At 47.9% G+C, this 14531-nt stretch overlaps 1 protein-coding gene across 1 annotated transcript in view; it reads left to right on the forward strand.

Moving 5' to 3' along the window:
• The window catches only part of LOC106574327 (partitioning defective 3 homolog B), a 241797-nt gene that overhangs the window by 108654 nt on the left and 118612 nt on the right, over window positions 1-14531 (forward strand). The window contains exon 6 of the mRNA XM_045696696.1: window positions 7704-7798. Coding sequence (XP_045552652.1) covers window positions 7704-7798 — 95 coding nt within the window. The remainder of the gene's footprint in view (window positions 1-7703; window positions 7799-14531) is intronic.

Below are 14531 nucleotides of genomic sequence, written 5' to 3' on the forward strand. Positions count from 1 at the left end.
GTGCCTTGATAAAGTATTCACACCCCTTGACTTTTTCTACATGTTGTTGTGTTACAGCCTGAATTTAAAATTGATTCAATTTAGATTTTGAGTCACTGGTCTACACACAATATCCCATAATGTAAATGTGGTATTATGTTTTACAAATGTTTACTAATAAAAAAAAAATAAGTATTCAATCCCTTTGTTATGGCAAGCCTAAATAAATTCAGGAGTAAAGATTTGCTTAACAAGTCACAGTGCATGAACTCACTGTGTGCAATAATAGTGTTTAACATGATTTCTGAATGACTACCTCATCTCTGTACCCCACACATACAATTATCTGTAAGGTTCCTCAGTCGAGCGGTGAATTTCAAGCACAGATTCAACCACAAAGACCAGGGAGGTTTCCCAATGCCTCACAAAGAAGGGCACCTACCTATTGGTAGATGGGTATAAATAAATAAAAAGTAGACATTCAATATCCCTTTGAGCATGGTGAAGTAATTCATTTCACTTTGGATGGTGTATCAATACACCCGAAGATACAGGTGACCTTCCTAACTCAGTTGACGGAGAGAAAGGAAACCACTGAGGGATTTCACCACTACGCACACCTTAAACTTAAAACAACTTAAAACAGAGTTTAATGGCTGTGATCGGAGTTACTGCACAATACTAACCTAAATGACAGAGTGAAAAGATGGAAGCCTGTACAAAATACAAATATTCCAAAATATGCATCCTGTTTGCAATAAGGCACTAAAGTAAAATGTGGCAAATAAATGCATGGCTGCATCATGTTATGAGTATGCTTGTCGTCAGCAAAGACTAGGGAGTTTCTGGGGAGATAAAAATCTAGGGAATAGAGCTAAGCACAGGCACAATTCTAGAGGAAAAACTGGTTGTCTGCTCTCCAATAGACACTGGGAGACAAAATCACCGTTCAGCAGGACAACCTAAAACACATGGTCAAATATACACTTAAGTTGCTTACCAAGAATACATTAAATGTTCCTAAGTGGCCTAGTTACAGTTTTGATTTAAATTGGCTTGAAAATCTATGGCAAGGCTTAAATGGTTGTCTAGCAATGATCAACAGCCAACTTGACAGAGCTAGAAGAATTTAAAAAAGAATGTGCTAATATTGTACAATCCAGGTGTGCAAAGCTCTTAGACACTTACCCAGAAGACACACAGCTCCATAGGTGAATCTGACATGTATTGACTCAGGGGTATGAATACTTATGTAAATTACACTTCTGTATTTCATTTTCAGTAGATTGCTAATATTTCTAAAAATACGTTTTCTCTTTGTCATTATGGGGTATTGTGTCTAGATGGGTGAGAGAAAAATAATTAATCAAATTTGAATTCGGGCTGTAACACAGCACTGTATTAGCCCATATGATTTTGTTGTTATGGAGTACTGATTGGGCTCATTGCTTCAAGTTGAAAAATGAATGCTGCTCTCATTGAATGGGATGGTTTGAGCACTACTGAAAAATGCTATTTGCATGTGAAAAATGACTGCTATATGCTGCATTTGCTATAGGCATGTTGTTTATGATTTTGTTGGTGACATTTTAAAATTGTGATAATATGCAGCTGTCTAAGTCTTTTAAAAGTGTGCATGTCCGTTAGGCCATCCGTACTCCTCTACTGCATCCTTTGCTTCCCTCCTTTTGATCCAGCTCTCTCTCGCTCTCTCTCCTCTCATTCCCTCCCACCCGTCTTCTCCTTTATTCTCTTTCCTTGCATACTCCTCGGGTCATCTCTCATCTCCTTCTCAAAACTCATCGGATGCAAAAGCCAGAGGTCCCTCCCATCTGACCTTCTCCTCCAATGGGCTTTGAGAAGGAGGCGAGGACGCGTGGAGTATGCAATTAAGTTTCTCCCCTTCTCTTCCCCTCCCTCTCTCCCTCTCTTTCTGAAGAGGGGATGGCGAAAGTAAGATTGTGTAATTAAGGTCAGTGCAGCAATAAACATCCCAGTTCGTCCCCAAATAGAGGTATCAAACGCAGCAGGACCTGCTCCCCCTCTCTGCCGAGGCGGCTCAGGTGAAACCTTTCCACCCTGGAGCTGTCTACACACACTGGCGCACACACACGTGCACATGCAAAAACACATATGCACACACACTCCTGTGGGCTTTCTTTAGGGAAGTGAACAAGTGAACACTGCCCGTGAGAAAGAAAGTCTTACACCCCCTTGAGCTCTCTTCACATTTTGCTGCCTTAAAGTTTTTAAATCGACCTACTCCACATTTTCAAAGTCGGTTATAGAAAAATGTACAAATTCTAAACATTTGCAAATATCCAATTATGATATTTAAGTTTGTCTCCACGCCCTGAGTTAATACTTGGTCGAAGCACCTTTTGGCAGCCATTTAAGCTGTGAATAATTTACTTCTTTTTTTTAACCTTTATTTAACCAGGAAAAGCCCATTGAGACCCAGAGTCTCTTTCTCAGGGGAGACCTGGCCAAGAAGGCAGCAACAGTAGATACATTGCATAATTAAAACATACAACAATACAACAGCAGCCTAAAAAAAGCATTTACACTCCTCTGTAACAGAGTCTCCCATCAATATTTTTAATTAATTCAGTGGCACTAACATATGTAGATAAAGCATGGATTGTAGAGTATTCCATGCGTCTGGTGCACAAGAAGAGAAGGCAGTCTTGCCTAATACTGTGAATGTCCTGGGGACTTTAAGTAGCAACCACTTAGCAGACTGGGTATGGTAACTGCTGGTAGTGAAGGAGCCCAGACTACAGAGGTAAAGAGGGAGTTTACCCAAAAGGGCTTTGTAGATGAACACATGCAAATGTATCTTTCTGCGCATATAAAGTGAGGTCCAACCTACCATTTGGTACAATGTGCAATGGTGGGTGAGTGACTTGGCATTTGTAATAAAGCGCAAGGATGCATGATAAACAGTCCAGTCTCTGTGAGACGGAGGAGGTTGCATGCATAAACAAGTCACCATAATCAATTACAGAGAGAAAAGTGGCCTGAACAAACTTCTTTCTAGCCATAAGTGGGAAGCAAGCCTTATTACGAAAATAAAAACCCAATTTCAATGTCCACAATATTCTACCACTCTTAGGACAACATGTATCCATTTTTTTGGGTCGAAATTGCTCAAGTTCATTCAATTTGGTTGGGAATCATTAATGGACAGCAATATTCAAACCTTGTCTCTGATTTTTAAGCAGAGTTAAGTCAGGACTGAGACTAGACTGCTCAGGAACACTCAGCACCTCTTGGAAAGTCTTTTGCATGTAAAAATGTGTAAAATTGTCCCGCAGAAAAATAACTTTTTATCTGATCTTTGCTCCTTTCATATTTATTTTGATCTTAACAAACTCCCCAGTCCCTGCTGGTGACAAGCATACACATAACAGGATGTTGCCACCACAATACTTGAAAACACGAAGGGATCAGCAACATTGCATTAATCCCATTTTACTGGCCTGTATGACAAAGTCAAAAGAAAGAAGCCTTTGTTAAACGAAAATCCACTTCAAATCATCCATTCTGTTTGCAACACGGCTGTTAGGTAAATCTGCATGACATGGCAAATAAAGTAACTTTTTGGCCTTACTTAAAAACTACAAGGTTAGGTAAAATCCAATACAACACAACAGAGTGAAACCCTCTCCATTTTCAAATATTGTGGTGGCAGCATCATGTTATGAGTATGCTTGTCATCGACAGGGACTGGGGAGTTTGTCAGCATCAAAATAGATATAACAGGAGCGAAGCCCAGATAAAAAGTTAGAGGAAAACCTGCCTCAGTCTTCTGAAAACCTAACCCTGGGTTAGTTTAATTTTTCAGCGAGGCAATTACACAAATGTAGATGCCGAAGACACACCAGATTGGCTTTCCAAAAGGTGGTGAGTGTTCCTGAGTGGTCTAGTCAAGGTTTGACTATTGCAGTCCATCCATCACTGATTTCCAACAAAATGTAATGACCTTGAGCAATTTTGACAGAAAATATAAACGCAACATGTAAAGTGTTGGTCGCATGTTTCATGAGCTGAAATAAAAGATCCCAGAAATCTTCCATACGCACAAAAAGCTTATTTCTCTCATATTGAGCACAAATGTGTCGACATCCCTGTTAGTGAGCATTTCTCCTTTGCCAAGATAATCCATCCACCTGACAGGTGTGGCATATCAAGAAGCTGATTAAACAGCATGCACATTACACCGGCGCTGGCCACGATAAACAGCCACTCTAAAAAGTGCAGTATTGTCACACATTACAATGCCACAGATGTTACAAGTTTTTAGGGAGTGTGCAATTGGCATGCTGACTGCAGGAATGTCCACCAGAGCTATTGCAAGAGAATGTAATGTTTGTTTCTCTACCATAAGCCGCCTCCAACGTCGTTTTAAAGAATTTGGCAGTACGTCCAACTGGCCTCACAACCGCAGACCATGTGCATGGCATCGTGTGAGCGAGCGGTTTGCTGATGTCAACGTTGTGAACAGAGTGCCCATGGTGGCTGTGGGGTTATGGTATGGGCAGGCATAAGCTACGGACAACGAACACAATTGCATTTTATCAATGGCAATCTGAAGGCACAAAAATACTGTGACGAGATCCTGTTGCTCTTGTGAGGCCCATTTGTTTTAAGGTATCTGTGACTATCGTGTGAAATCCATAGTTTTGTGCCTAATGAATTTATTTAAATTGACTGATTTCCTCATATGAACTGTAACTCAGTGAAATCTTTGAAATTGTTGCATTTATATTTTGGTTCAGTGTGTGTATATATATGTATATATGCTGCCGTAAGAGTTGTCATGTCAAAAGATTCACAGCTGTAATGGCTGCCAAGGTGCTTCCACCAAGTATTAACTCAGGAGGGTGGAGACTTATCCAATTCAGATTTTTCAGTTTTTAGATTTTCTCTTAATTTGGGACATTTTCTACAACTTTCTTTCACTTTGAAAATGTGGAGTAGGTTGTGTAGATCTGTAGGGGAAAAAATGTAATTGAATCCCCTTTTAGATTACATTTTAAGACAGCAACATGTGAAGAAAGTTCAAGGGGGATGTAGACTTTCTATAGGCACTGTATTGGGACCTAGGTCATATTTCACCTCCAAACACTGAAACTAACATTTTCCCCCCTGCATGTGAAAAAGGGGAGCGACGGGCGTGAGTGTAGTGAAAGTTTTAAATGGCGGCAGTTTTGGTGTGGTATTACTGCCCATACCCTGTAATGTTGAGTGAGAACTGTACAGAGGAGCTCACATCAGTAGTACGGTTGTGTGTGTGTATGTCCTGACCCCTTCCCTAGAGGGGTAATGCTTCAGCTATGAGTAAGGGGCAATTCTGTGATGGATATGACAGGGGTCAAGGGTCACAGGAAAGTACTCCCCGACACAGACACACACACCATTTCTCACCACATCTGACGTTTAGCAGATCACAGAAGCGTTCCCAGAGAACACACTCACACCTCATTTCTCATGCGTATGACAACAACCACACACACACACCTCATTTGTCATGTGCGTTCTCGCTAGCCCCGGCATGTATTTGGCCACAGAATACTTAATTTTTCCTGAGAAAAAACAGTCACATGAAGAAGAAACACAGCAGCATACTATTATATTATTTACTTTATTAAATCCAAGCGTCAGTGCGTTTTTATTAGAATGTATTAGATGCTAATCATGGGAGATAATTAATAAGGCAGTTTGAGCACCGCAACAACAAGAAGTTGTGGCCAACTTTTTTGTTGTCTGAGTGAGGGTAATGAGTGAGGGTAATGAGTGAGGGTAATGAGTGAGGGTAATGCTGTTATTGACGAGAACTCCCGTGAGTCCAAATGTGCACTTCACATTTCCATATCATAAAACTCATGTGTCAACGTTTATGATCACAATGTTTGATGTACAGTTACAAGATGACATGCCGCCATACCCCGGGTTGTTCTGAACAGAATGAGCCTGTGTTAAGTCTATTGTTAAGAAAATTAGCTGTGGAACACTCACCTGAATGCACTCCAATAACGATCTGTTTCTCTGAATTGCCTTGTGAAAACCTAACCCTGTACGGTAGTATTTTCTTTAATTTAGCTAGTCATGTTGGCAATTGAACAAGCTTTCAAATGATGCCCACCTGACCCAGATTGCTATTTAAAATGGGCGGTTTTTGGATTGTGTAAACAACAACAGTAATTGTGTTATGGCTGGGATGGTGGGTTTCTGTTCCAGACGAAACAACTGCAAGTGTGCTTGCTCTAGTTCCTCAACAGCACAGCTAGGAGAGCAACACCTTTTAATAAATAATACGTATTGTTGACTCTTCTTTGAGTCATAAAAGTGTATTGAAATAACTTAGGAACTGTGCACACTTCAGAGAGGTGTGTAGCCACTTGGAGACACCACTTAGTCCTCTCACTCAAACCCTTCAAAATGTCTTGTCTAATGTTGCACCTACCCCACATTTAACAAGAATATTCTTATGTTACTGAATGTATCCAGAGTATTTTCACATTTAGTTATCAACAAATGTGGCAAAAAGTACAGAATGTAAAATGCACATAAAATCAACAGTGTAATGTTTGGATTCAGTCTTGTCAGGTGAACTTTTGTGTCCTCAACTTTGGTCTAATACTTTTCCCATAATCTCCAACACGTCCCCTTTCAATTGCTACCATGCTTATGCATATTTCTTCTGTAAGAAACATTTAAATTTACCCCGATCCATATAGACCAATTCAGATGAGTGTATAGGGTTAAACCCCATTTTAGCCTGTTGTCCTCTCTCTCCCCCTCCTCTCTCACTCGCCCTCTCCCCTTCTTTCTCTGTTTTTCTCTTTTCCCCTGGGCCGTGTGAATATAGCAGAACTCTTAATGGAGGAGATGGAGGAATAGGTGGGGCGATGCACAATAACAATGGAGACATGGTAACATGTGGCCCATTGTGGATAACAGCTGAGCGGCCTAATAACTGGGCCACTATTTGTCTATCTGTGCACGGAGCGTCGCGTGTCGTGGAGATGTGTATTTAGGAGAGGAGAAGCAGGGGTTGGACCGAGGATCCTGGCTGGCCAAGGGATCGGGGGAGGGGTAAGTGGGAGGCCCCCCTGTATGTGTCAGTACGAGGGGGTTGAGACAATGGAGGAGGTTGGTGACACAATGAAAGTGACTGGGCAGAAGGTCGTAATTGGGAACCTCCTTTTTGTATTGCGTTTTTTTCCCCCCATTCTTCTTTCTTCCTCGTCCGTCAACACTGATTGCGCCGTTTAAAAAAATATATATATTTTTTTTTCACCCCGGGGCTGCTGGTGTGGCGCTAGCATGCATGACTTAAAATGAGCCTCTCTCTCCTGAGCGATATGGAAGGAGAGCAAAACAAAGAAGAACAGATTGAGTTGACGGAGGAGAGAGGGACACTCACGGATGAGGTTGGAACCCAGGTCCATCTGGCCATTGTCTTGTCTGAAGGTCTCGGGGATTGATATCAACTGAAGATATTGTTTGATTGGTTGGTGTCCTTGTTAGTGGACGAGTGGAGAGTGAGGGACTGAGATACCAACAGTAGACTTGGCTAACTATGTATGTATGTTTGTTTGTGTGTGTGTGTGTGTGTGTGTGTGTGTGTGTGTGTGTGTGTGTGTGTGTGTGTGTGTGTGTGTGTGTGTGTGTGTGTGTGTGTGTGTGTGTGTGTGTGTGTGTGTATATATACACAGGATGACAGCCATGCACTGACCCACAGAGGAGAACCCAAAGACCGACTGAGGCTTGACATCCCCACTACAGCCAAAATGAGCCGGGTCACACTCAAGTAGGGGGTGTGTGTCTGTGTACACACAACTACATATTCACATGTTTGCATGGGTTGATATGTTTACAAGGTTTGTTTGTGTGCTGTTCTTTTTTTTTCATAAGCATGTTTGTGTTTGCATATCTGTAACTACTAGTCGCTTATGTGTGTGCATCGCTCGCTCTCTCTTGCTCGCTCGCTCTCTCTCTTGCTCGCTCGCTCTCTCTCTTGCTCGCTCGCTCTCTCTCTTGCTCGCTCGCTCGCTCTCTCTCTTGCTCGCTCGCTCTCTCTCTTGCTCGCTCGCTCGCTCTCTCTCTTGCTCGCTCGCTCTCTCTTGCTTCGCTCGCTGCTCTCTCTTGCTCGCTCGCCGTCTTTGCTTTCGCTCGCTTGCTCGCTCGCTTTGCTTTGCTCGCTTCGCTCGCTCTCTTGCTCGCTTTCGCTCGCTCTCTCTCTTGCTCGCTCTCTCTCTTGCTCGCTCTCTCTCTTGCTCGCTCTCTCTCTTGCTCGCTCTCTCTCTTGCTCGCTCTCTCTCTTGCGCTCTCTCTTGCTCGCTCGCTCTCTCTTGCTCGCTCGCTCTCTCTTGCTCGCTCGCTCTCTCTCTCTTGCTCGCTCGCTCTCTCTCTCTCTTGCTCGCTCGCTCTCTCTCTCTCTTGCTCGCTCGCTCTCTCTCTCTCTTGCTCGCTCTCTCTCTTGCTCGCTCTCTCTCTTGCTCGCTCTCTCTCTTGCTCGCTCTCTCTCTTGCTCGCTCTCTCTCTTGCTCGCTCTCTCTCTTGCTCGCTCTCTCTTTCCGGCTTCGCTCGTTTCTCGCTTCTCGCTCGCTCTCTCTCGCTCGCTTTCTCTCTCTTGCTCGCTCGCTTTCTCTCTTGCTCTCTCTCTTCGCTCGCTTGCTCGCTCGCTTTCTCTTCGCTCTCTTGCTCGCTCGCTTCCTCTCTTGCTCGCTCGCTCTCTCTCTTGCTCGCTCGCTCTCTCTCTTGCTCGCTCGCTCTCTTGCTCGCTCGCTCGCTCTCTTGCTCGCTCGCTCTCTCTCTCGCTCGCTCGCTCTCTCTTGCTCGCCGCTCTCTCTCTTGCTCGCCGCTCGCTCTCTCTCTTGCTCGCTCGCTTTCTCTCTTGCTCGCTCTCTCTTGCTCGCTCGCTTCTCTCTTGCTCGCTCGCTCTCTCTGCTTTCTCGCTCGCTGCTTGCTCGCTTTCTGCTTGCTCGCTGCTCTCTTGCTCGCTCGCTCTCTCTCTTGCTCGCTCTCTCTTGCTCGCTTCTCTCTCTTGCTCGCTCCTCTCTTGCTCGCTCTCTCTCTTGCTCGCTTCTCTCTCTTGCTTCGCTTCTCTCTCTCTTGCTCGCTCGCTTCTCTCTTGCCGTCGCTCTCTCTCTCTCTTGCTCGCCGCTTTCTCTCTCTCTCTTGCTCGCCGCTTTCTCTCTCTTGCTCGCTCGCTCTCTCTCTTGCTCGCTCTCTCTCTTGCTCGCTTTCTCTCTTGCTTTCTCGCTCTCTCTCTTGCGCTTTCGCTCTCTTGCTTCGCTTCTCTCTTGCTCGCTTTGCTTGCTTTCGCTTTCGCTTTCTGCTCGCTCGCTTTCTCTTGCTCGCCGCTTTCTCTTGCTCGCCTCTCTCTCTTGCTTCGCTCGCCGTCTCTTGCTCGCTCTCTCTTGCTTCGCCGCTTTCTCTCTTGCTCGCCGCTTCTCTCTCTTGCTCGCTCGCTCTCTCTCTCTTGCTCGCTCTCTCTCTCTTGCTCGCTCGCTCTCTCTCTTGCTCGCTCGCTCTCTCTTGCTCGCTCGCTTCTCTTGCTCGCTCGCTCTCTCTCTTGCTCGCTCGCTCTCTCTCTCTTGCTCGCTCGCTCTCTCTTGCTCGCTCGTCTCTCTTGCTCGCCGCTCGCTCTCTTGCTCGCCGCTCTCTCTCTTGCTCGCTCTCTCTTGCTCGCTCTCTCTCTTGCTCGCTCTCTCTCTTGCTTTCGCTCTCTCTCTTGCTCGCTTCTCTCTCTTGCTCGCTCTCTCTCTTGCTCGCTCTCTCTCTTGCTCGCTCTCTCTTGCTCGCTCTCTCTCTTGCTCGCTCTCTCTCTTGCTCGCTCTCTCTGCTTCGCGTCGCTCTCTCTCTCGCTCGCTCTTCTCTCTTGCTCGCTCTCTCTCTCTTGCTCGCTCGCTTTCTCTTGTTTTCTTCTTCTTCGCTGGCTGTCGCTCGCTCGCTTTCGCTTGCTCGCCGCTTTCTCTTGCTCGCCGCTTTCTCTTGCTCGCCGCTGCTCTCTCTTGCTCGCCGCGCTCTCTCTTGCTCGCCGCTTTCTCTTGCTCGCTCGCTCGCTCTCTTGCTCGCCGCTCTCTCTCTTGCTCGCTCGCTTTCTCTCTTGCTCGCCGCTCGCTCTCTCTTGCTCGCTCGCTTTCTCTCTTGCTTCGCCGCTCTCTCTCTTGCTCGCTCTCTCTTGCTTCGCTTCTCTCTTGCTCGCTCTCTCTCTCTCTTGCTCGCTCTCTCTCTTGCTCGCTCTCTCTCTTGCTCGCTCTCTCTCTTGCTCGCTGCTCTCTCTTGCTCGCTCGCTCTCTTGCTCGCTGCTTCTCTCTCTTGCTCGCCGCTTTCTCTCTTGCTCGCTCGCTTCTCTCTTGCTCGCTCGCTTCTCTCTCTTGCTGCGCTCTCTCTTGCTCGCTCGCTTTCTCTTGCTCGCTCGCTTCTCTCTTGCTCGTCTCTCTCTTGCTCGCTCGCTCTCTCTCTCTCTTGCTCGCTTTCTCTCTCTCTTGCTCGTCGCTTCTCTCTCTCTCTCTTGCTCGCTCGCTCTCTCTCTCTTGCTCGCTCTCTCTCTCTTGCTCGCTCTCTCTCTTGCTCGCTCTCTCTCTTGCCGCTCTCTCTCTTGCTCGCTCTCTCTCTTGCTCGCTCTCTCTCTTGCTCGCTCTCTCTCTGGCTCGCTCGCTCTCTCGCTCGCTCGCTCTCTCGCTCGCTCTCTCTCTCTTGCTCGCTCGCTCTCTCTCTTGCTCTCTCTCTCTGCTTTCGCTCGCTCTCTCTCTCGCTCTCTTGCTCGCTCGCTCTCTCTCTTGCTCGCTCGCTCTCTCTCTTGCTCGCTGCTCTCTCTTGCTCGCTCTCGCTCGCTCGCTCTCTCTTGCTCGCGCTCTCTCTCTGGCTCGCTCGCTTCTCTTGCTCGTCGTCGCTCTCTCTCTTGCTCGCCGCCGCTCTCTCTTGCTCGCTCGCTCTCTCTCTCTCTCTCTTGCTCGCTCTCTCTCTCTTGCTCGCTCGCCTCTCTTGCTCGCTCCCTCTCTTGCTCGCCCCTCTCTTGCTCGCTCTCTCTCTCTTGCTCGCCGCTCTCTCTTGCTCGCTCGCTCTCTCTCTCTCTTGCTCGCTCGCTCTCTCTCTTGCTTCGCTCGCTTTCTCTCTCTTGCTCGCTCTCTCTCTTGCTCGCTCGCTTTCTCTCTTGCTCGCCGCTCTCTCTCTTGCTCGCCGCTCTCTCTCTTGCTCGCCGCTCTCTCTCTCTCTTGCTCGCCGCTTCTCTCTTGCTCGCTCGCCTCTCTTGCTCGCTCGCTCGCTTTCTCTCTTGCTTCGCTCGCTTTCTCTCTTGCTCGCTCGCTTTCTCTTGCTCGCCGCTCTCTCTTGCTCGCTCGCTTCTCTCTTGCTCGCTTTCGCTTTCTCTCTTGCTTTCGCCGCTTCTCTCTTGCTCGCCGCTTTCTCTCTTCGCCGCTTTCTCTTGCTCGCTCTCTCTCTTGCTCGCTCGCTCGCTCTCTCTTGCTCGCTCTCTCTCTCTCTCTCTCTCTTGCTCGCTCGCTCTCTCTCTCTCTCTTGCTCGCTCGCTCTCTCTCTCTTGCTCGCTCTCTCTCTCTTGCTCGCTCTCTCTCTCTTGCTCGCGCTCTCTCTCTCTTGCTCGCTCTCTCTCTCTTGCTCGCTCGCTCTCTCTCTTGCTCGCGCTCTCTCTCTCTTGCTCGCTCTCTCTCTCTCTTGCTCGCTCTCTCTCTCTCTTGCTCGCTTCTCCTCTCTTGCTCGCTCGCTTCTCTCTTGCTCGCTGCTCTCTCTTGCTCGCTCGCTCTCTCTCTTGCTCGCTCGCTCTCTCTCTTGCTCGCTCTCTCTCTCTCTTGCTCGCTCTCTCTCTCTCTTGCTCGCTCTCTCTCTCTCTTGCTCGCTCTCTCTCTCTCTTGCTCGCTCGCTCTCTCTCTTGCTCGCTCGCTCTCTCTCTTGCTCGCTCGCTTCTCTCTTGCTCGCGTCGCTCTCTCTTGCTCGCTCGCTTTCTCTCTCTTGCTTCGCTCGCTTTCTCTTGCTCGCTCGCTCTTCTCTTGCTCGCCGCTCGCTCTCTCTTGCTCGCTCGCTCTCGCTCTCTCTTGCTCGCTCGCTCTCTCTCTTGCTCGCTCGCTCTCTCTCTTGCTCGCTCGCTCTCTCTCTTGCTCGCTCGCTCTCTCTCTTGCTCGCTCTCTCTCTTGCTCGCTCGCTCTCTCTCTTGCTCGCTCGCTTTCTCTTTGCTCGCTCGCTTTCTTCTTGCTCGCTCGCTTTCTCTTGCTCGCTCGCTTTCTTGCCGCTTCGCTCTTCTCTTGCTCGCTCGCTTCTCTCTTGCTCGCTCGCTCTCTCTCTTGCTCGCTCGCTTTCTCTCTCTTGCTCGCTCGTCTCTCTCTTGCTCGCTCGCTCTCTCTCTTGCTTTCGCTCGCTCTCTCTCTTGCTCGCTCTCTCTCTCTCTTGCTCGCTCTCTCTCTCTCTTGCTCGCTTTCTCTCTCTTGCTCGCTCGCTCTCTCTCTTGCTCGCTCGCTCTCTCTCTTGCTCGCTCGCTTTCTTGCTCGCTTTCGCTCGTTTCTCGCTGCTCTCTCTTGCTCGCCGTCGCTTTCTCTCTTGCTCGCTCGCTCGCTTTCTCTTGCTTGCTCGCCGCTTTCTTGCTCGCCGCTCGCTTTCTTGCTCGCCGCTCGCTTCTCTCTTGCTCGCGCTTTCTTGCTCGCCGCCTCTCTCTTGCTTCGCTCGCCGCTTCTCTCTTGCTCGCTCGCTCTCTCTCTTGCTTCGCTCGCTTTCTCTCTTGCTCGCTCGCTTTCTCTCTTGCTCGCCGCTTTCTCTTGCTCGCTCGCTCTCTTGCTCGCTCGTCGCTTCTCTTGCTCGCTTTCTCTCTTGCTCGCTCGCTCCTCTTGCTCGCTCGCTCTCTCTTGCTCGCTCGCTCGCTCTCTCTCTTGCTCGCTCGCGCTCTCTCTTGCTCGCTCGCTCGCTCTCTCTCTTGCTCGCTCGCTCTCTCTCTTGCTCGCTGCTCGCTCGCTCTCTTGCTCGCTCGCTCGCTCTCTCTCTTGCTCGCTCTCTCTCTCTCTTGCTCGCTCACTCTCTGGGCTGGATTGACAACATTGAGAGTGATTACAAATGCCTCCGTTCTTTGTTCTCCTGCTGTGACCAGATTAAACTGCCTTGGCCGTGTGTGTGTGCGAGAGAGAGTTCCACTATACCTTTGACTCCTGCCCAGTAGCCTCCCAGAGACTTCACTCTGCAAGCTGAATTAGTAGAGACCTGGCTAGGCGGGGGTGTGTGTCTCTCCATGGCAACCGCTGCTGTCTGTTAGTGCCGCCCATGGCTAGTGCCCCAAGGGACCATAATATCCCAGTCTATCAGTGGTCATGTGACTCCCTGTGGCGTGTGACTGTGTGTGTGTGTGTGTGTGTGTGTGTGTGTGTGTGTGTGTGTGTGTCTCCATTTCCTGTAGTTGTCACAGTCCCAGGAGCCAGGATGCACACCCTAAACTGATATACAGTAAACCATGACCAGTATATTGTCAGTGTGCTCCAGTATTTTCGTTACGATTTAAGAATGGATTCGATGCGTATAGAGTTTAAAGAACTGTACTTTGTAAATGGAGAGAACTCACCTATCTTACTAGCAGTGAAAACACTTTCAACACCAGCAATTGGCTTCGTTTATCACCAATAATTTGCCATTTATATGGCAAAAGGAAAGCAAGTTTGTTAGTGAGGAGATTCTTCAGACCAAAGTTGATCTACGACTAGTCAGAAAAGAGTGGTTGTTCCATCTTATTCTCCTCTCCCTCTTTCCCTCCCTCCCTCCCTCCCTCCCTCCACCACCTCAGAGTGGATGTGTTTGTTTGTGTATGCACGGGATGCTAAAAAGGGAGAGGAGCATAGCATGCATGTATTACAGCCTGGCGCTAACAAGCTCTGGCTTCCTCTGATGAGCTTGTTTGTGCCAGCGTTTGTTTTTATGAATGTAGATTTGGTGCGGAGAGGGTGTGTGTGTGTGTCTGACCCAGGAATGCAGGTGTACTTTATCTATGAACTTCCCCATAAAGAAAAAGGACAGAACAGAGGAATAGAGAAATATAATAAATGACAGTGATGAGTTTGTGTCTCTCTTCCACCAGTTTATCTCCAAAGCACTGAGCTGTGGCTGTCAACCAGAGATGAACAAGGACATCACAACCCGATACTGAGAGAGCACGGCCTTTGATAGTGATAGAGTTCCCATAGATAAGATCAGGGGAAAGCGCAGCTTGTATGCGTATTCACGTGTGCGTGTGTGCATTTGCGCATGTGCGGGAGTTTGCACACGTGTGCCCGTGTGTGTATAGAGCTCAGGGACATGACTAATGTATGAGGATCATTATGGTAGTCATTAGTGTGTGCGGTATAATGACTAGGGAAGGGTTGTTTTGAGAAGGGACAGAAGGGAAAACGGTCACTGTGGGAAGTCCAGGACATGTTAGAATTGAGTACCGGTTGTATCTGGGTGGAATGGGTCAGGTTTATTACCTGCATGGCTGGCATCATTTGAGAGAGAGAGGACTCCTCTGTCACACTATTATTTTTAACCTCCGCTCGGGTCTCTCTCTCACT

This window comes from Salmo salar, chromosome ssa16, assembly GCF_905237065.1.
Source record: "Salmo salar chromosome ssa16, Ssal_v3.1, whole genome shotgun sequence".
Classification (NCBI taxonomy): Eukaryota; Metazoa; Chordata; class Actinopteri; order Salmoniformes; family Salmonidae; genus Salmo; species Salmo salar.